This window comes from Nuphar pumila, chromosome 3 (assembly GCF_984573655.1).
Source record: "Nuphar pumila chromosome 3, dmNupPumi1.hap1.1, whole genome shotgun sequence".
In the NCBI taxonomy this organism is placed as follows: domain Eukaryota; kingdom Viridiplantae; phylum Streptophyta; class Magnoliopsida; order Nymphaeales; family Nymphaeaceae; genus Nuphar; species Nuphar pumila.
The window spans coordinates 112,818,490-112,824,427 of NC_143251.1; the positions used below are offsets into that span (position 1 = coordinate 112,818,490).

General features: G+C 40.5%; 1 protein-coding gene across 1 annotated transcript; it reads right to left on the reverse strand.

Moving 5' to 3' along the window:
• Positions 1-3,092: 3,092 nt before the first annotated feature.
• Positions 3,093-3,593, reverse strand: LOC149843335 (auxin-responsive protein SAUR71-like). The gene has a single exon (XM_090000891.1). It carries the CDS (start codon positions 3,591-3,593, stop codon positions 3,093-3,095), a length of 501 nt encoding a protein of 166 aa, XP_089857017.1.
• Between the last annotated feature and the right edge of the window lie 2,345 nt (positions 3,594-5,938).

A 5,938-nucleotide genomic window follows, 5' to 3' on the forward strand; every position in this document is an offset into this window, starting at 1 on the left:
TAACTGCGGAGGGTGTCTTTGGTAATTTCCTAGTTGGCTCAATTCAACTTGAGCAAGCCAGATATATGCAAAGAAGGTTCTCTGAAGATGAGATTTTTTCGGCCATTAAGGATCTGTCGGGTTGGAAAGCGCCTGGCATTGACGGGTTTCATGTCGACTTTTTTAGAATCTTTTGGGACTGTGTTAAATCAGACGTGGTGAGTATGTTCGATGAGTTTCATCGTAACTCCAGACTGCCTTATCATTTGCATGTTGCTATTATTTCGCTCATTCCGAAAGATGATGAGGCCAATGATATTTCTCGATTTCGACCTATCTCAGTTATGAGTGCTCTCTATCGGATGTTTGCCAAAGTTTTGGCGAATAGGTTGAAATCGGTGGCTAACCAGATTTTTTCAGACTCTCAGTTCGCCTTTATCCGTAATAAGAGGGTCCAGCACTCGTTCATCATGGCGTCCGAGGTGGTCCATTCCTTGCAGCATAGCGGTCAACCTTACTTTGTCCTTAAATTAGACTTTCATAAAGCTTTTGACTCTGTGCATTGGCCATTCTTATTTCAAATGTTAGCAAATTTCGGTATTGGTCGTCGTTTTTCTGGTTGGGTGAGAGAGTTGGTCTCAAATGCCCAGGCCATGTTAAATATCAATGGTATTAGAGGAGACCGGTTCAAGCTAGGGCGGGGTTTGCGGCAAGGGTGCCCCCTATCACCTTTGTTGTTCAATGCAGTTGCTGAGGGTCTTGTGGTCTTGCTTAAGCGGGCTGTTGTATCGGGTTTCATTGATCCTTTGCAGGTTTCCGACTTCCCGGGTCATATTCTTACTTATGCTGATGATATGATCATTTTTGGTCGTGCAAATGTTCAACAGATGCTCAGGTTCAAGCTTATCATTCAGTTCTTTCTCTCCATGTCTGGGCTTTCTCTAAATGAGACCAAATGCTCTATTACCATGTTCAATGTTAATGCCAATATGCTTGCAGCTGGAAAGAGAATTTTTAATTGCACTACTTCTAACTTGCCTATTATGTACCTTGGCTTGCCGTTACAAGTGAAGCCTCTATCTTCAGCGGCTTGGGCTCCGACGCTTCAAAAAGTGAAGCGCAAATTGCTTTCGTGGCAGTCGTCTTATCTCTCTAGCGCTGGACGTCTAACCTTAGTCAGACATGTTCTTTCAACTATTTCAGAATTTTTCATGTCTCTGTTTGTGATGCCTGTGGGAGTAGAGAAGCAGCTGACGCGCTTGCTGGCAGACTTTCTTTGGTCTGGGTGTAAACTCACAGGTAAGCGTCACTTGATTGGTTGGCGTTCGGTGGTTCTACCTCGGCGTATGGGTGGTTTAGGCATCCCGGTGCCCAGACTGCGAAGCATTGTTCTTGTCGCCAAGCAATGTTGGTTGGCCCACCAACCGGATAACCCTTGTGCTAGTTTTCTTCTTGCTAAATATGGGGATCCAACTCTTATTCCGGTTCGTCTGGGAACCCGAGGTTTGGCGCTCTCGCACTTGCGTAAATCGTGGTTGAGGGCTTTATCCTGCTTTAGAGACCATTTTGAGGTCTCCGGAAATTTTGGTCAGTGGTTGCAGTGGGCGTTGGCTCCAAGCGGAGAGTTTCTCACCAAGAAAGTCTATAGATCGTTGCTACCGCCAGGGGCTGATTGGTTGCTCGAGGATGTGCTTTGGGCGAAGGGTCCTTCCCCCCGTTCGCGAGTCCTGGCTTGGTTAATTTTGCACGATAGGATCCAGACCCACAGTAATTTAAAGAAGTGGGGCATTCAACTACCGAGTTGGTGCGTGCTTTGTCAAGCTGCAGAAGAATCTACGTTTCACTTGTTCTGGTCTTGCCCAATATTTATGGAAATCTTTAGTAGAACCTGGAGGCATCCGGAAGTATTTGTTAAGGAGGAGTCATTTGCGCTAGATCTGATATTGGGGCCGGTTTGTATTAGGCGCAGCAAGAGGTGGAGGTTCATCTGGCGGACGTGGTTGCTTACCTCTTGGTGGTTTGTTTGGATGGCGCGTAACGATGCTCATTTTCGTCATATTCGAGTTAACATTCAAAACCTGGTGCATAAAATTTTGGTAGATGTTTATGCGATCTTGCGTATGCATCTTAGTGATCTTCCACTCCCTCCTGCTGATGCTACCTATCCTTTGTCACAATCTGGGCACGCGGCTATGGCGTGAGCCCATTTTATCTGTCTAATGTTCTTTTCTCTTGTGCTTTCTTTATTTGTTTTGGCTTTTGTTCTTGTTCAGTTCATGGGTTCAACATTTTGTTGATCTTCATGAGTGGTAATGTTGAATTACTTTCGGCTCTCTCTCTCTCTCTCTCTCTCTATATATATATATATATATATATATATATATATATAGAGAGAGAGAGAGAGAGAGAGAGAGAGATGATCTATTCTTTCATATATGAGGGAAATTTTTTGGGAAATTTTTTTGCAAAGAATCTCCCCAACCACGACAAAACTCAAACCATGACGAGGAAAATAAAGAAAAAATCTATGGTGGTTCTGTACTATGATATAATAGGGTGGTGCACACTCTTGTTTGCATAGATCTAGAAATCAAAAGGTAATTCTAACCGTGCAGTTCATGTTTAATACACCATAAAGATTACATTCTTGAGATGGTGAAAATCAACCACTCACAATTTGCGAAAATGGAGGTCTAAAATTTTTATGAAATATCAAACACATAAAAATAATAAATAGAGCATGCTAAACATGGTGCAGTCCGTTAGATTTTGCTTTTAGATCTTAGATCTATGTAAAAAAGATGTGCAACAAAGGACAGCGACAGTTAGTACCGCAGGCTGAGCCAGCATGGCTGGTCTCTGGGCCTGGGGCGGTTTCTCCGAGTAAATCTCGAAAAAAAAAACAGAGTAACTTCATTAAAAAAATTCTGAGGAACCAAAAGAAAACATGAATTTAAGCTACTGGATTCAGCATCACAAATTTCATTGATCCCTTCAAATTGTTGTATAGGTTTTTCCCCATGTACAGAGAGAGAGAGAGAGAGAGAGAGAGAGAGAGAGAGAGAGAGAGAGAGAGAGAGGTCCATGTACCACCACACTACCACCATCATCAATCATCTGCATATTGGTTTATGATGGGAATGAAGCAGAGCCAACCCAGCAAGAGCATCAGCCTCATACCCACAAGACACTCCCATTTCCTCACAGTCATGAGAAGCATTATCATGCACAAAGAATCCATCACCATAATCTTCTTCTACCATCTTCAGTATCCTCTCAAAAACATCAGAATCACATGGAATCCTCAGCACTCCTTCATTTTGGAACCCAAACTCTTCCTCTGCCTCCTTGAGGAGATCAACAAACGCATAGTGGCTGAGGTAGTCTGTGGGGATGATGAACCTCTTCATCTCCTTCCCTGCACACACAGCAAGACACCCTTTGGGCACATCCCCACCTATCTTGGAGGGGTCAGAGAAAGATAGAGTCCTCTTCAAGAAACTGATGCTCTTCTTGCCACTATTTTTTGGAGCACCTGCTACCTTTCTCCACTTCTTAACTAGTTGTTGCAGGCGAACAATTTCCCTGATCTTGTTGGGCTTCTTGAGATCCATATCTGAGAGCTCAAAGAAGGTCCAGTAGAATAGAGAAGGGCGTGTTTCATAAGCCGGGGAGAGACCAGTCACATATTTATGTGGAAGGGTACCAATAAGCATATGTTATACACATGCAATGTTCGTATATTATATTTAGTTAGTTAGTAATTTAATTACTATATTTTAGATTGGGATTCTGTGTGCAAGTTGGATGGTAAGATAAATGCTTATAGAAAACTGTTACATGGTCTGTGGGTTTTACTTTGCATGCCTAAATTGTCCTTGGTCTAATCTTTCAACAACTTCTACGAAGTGGTGTATAACACATTAATATTTTATTTTTATGATACATATTTTGGTGCAACTGTTTGTATGTACAATCTAGTTGGGTCTGATGATGCAAGTTGTTCTAATCAATCTAATATCAAAGAGAACCGTGTTCTGCAGCATGCATAATTTTGTAGAAAATAGACCCTTGGATCATGTTTTTTGTAAAAAAATATACTCTTTTGAGTTAATAAAATTTTGATGCATTTACAATTATTATATGAGTGGAAAATAGGGTGTCAATATGGGTCGGGTTTGACCCTGAACCGACCTGTACCAAACCTTATAGGGTCAGAGTTTGGTGATAAATAAGGTCTGATTAAAATCTGGGTCAGACCCAAAGAGCGATTAATATATGGAGCCAGGTATGTTTTGTGAAATTTCATACCACACCTGGGCTCGACACGAGTTCCCGACTGAGATCCACAAATTTTCAATGTAAAAAAGATAATTTTTTTACTGGGTATGGTACGTGTCTGGTTTCTGTAATCCTTTCGGGTATGGTTTCTCTTATGGTGCATATGATTGGATCCAGGTCTGGACCTGGTAGCAGCATCTCAAATCAGGTCTGAGTTTGGTTCCACTTGGGTCTGATTGAACAGTTTTGTTGACACCCCTAGTGGAAAACCCTACTCCGGTGTCGGAATCCGTAAATCCAAATGCTGATCCTTGCCAAAAGGAGCATGTAAGTCACATCTATAGGGTGAAATTGACAAAAAAACAGTTTGCTAAGTCGTTTGTACATGCATACATACATACAAGATATTGCAGCAAACATTAATTTATGTGTATCCTTTGGTTTAAGATGCATGGGTGCAACTTGGGTGAAATGGTGGAGATTGTTTAAAATAAATTCGTGTTGGAGCCATTGGTTTTATTTAGAACACTAGATGATAGGAGAACCAATTAAGATAAATTTTCAGGCGGAGCAAATCTAAGACAGTTAACCATCAGCAAATTTATTAACTTCTATTACAAACAGTAAAGAACATTTTACAATGGGAGAGAGGCCAATTTCAAAAGCTCAAGGGCATATTTGGCCTATTGGTAACAAAAGCTGGATTATTTTATAAAGATAAATCAGGACATTTTCCTTGTACGATTTGACTGCATGATTAATGGAAGTTAGGATTCTGCTCTTATAATATTGGGGATGATATAGGTTTGCAACAATATTAAAGGGTGGCATGATTGGAAAGATCATGTGAACTATTCAGCGTGATGTGAGTATAAAGGTTTTTTTTTTGGGGGGGGGGGGTTCCAAGATAGTCAAGGCGTCAAGCACAAGGCATAATTTGTTTTATGCTCGTCTTATTTACTCTTACTTCCATAAATAAAGATTTCAGTTTAACCTTCATCTTCTTGCACGTTAAACTAGGTATAAGCATGTGCATTCAATCATAGACTCTGTATCTAATCAAATCTGAGGGTGTCGTATGCTATTTCAATGCTCCTAACTAACATGGTAGAGATTTTAAGTAACAAGGCATATATTCCTTTGAGTAGGCACATCACCATCCATCTTTTGATGAAGAGTGGAGGGATTGGGTGTTTAGAAAAAAGGAGGGATGCATCAGCTTAAAATATGGGCATGGCCATTATTTTTAGGACGGGTTTTTAACTAAACCTTAATTTAGTAAGGAAATCAATTCATTTATTTCGACAAGATTGCTATCATTGTTACTAGTACTCTATTGCATACAAGTTATAACAATTGTTAGATGTATAAACATTTAAGAAGCGAAACTGCTATCATCTAAAGATTTATTATTTAACTTTAATGAGCACATGGCAAGGTTCACTGAATTTACAGTGGGTGGCTTGGGTAGCGATGGGTACAAGGCATGAGTAAGTATGTAAACAGGTCCGAACCAAGAGACAGATGAGGAAAAGGTATAATAACAAATTTCGATGTGATTATCTAATCAGATGTATTTTATATGTAATTTGGTCGGATTATCCATGCGATTTGGATATGATTCGAATTCAGATGCAGTACTGCATACTGAATCCAACTCTGATTATTATTCAGATTC

Bases quoted from the DNA above. Each gene is read 5' to 3' on its own strand.
- LOC149843335 (XM_090000891.1), bottom strand. From the start codon at position 3,593: ATGGATCTCAAGAAGCCCAACAAGATCAGGGAAATTGTTCGCCTGCAA.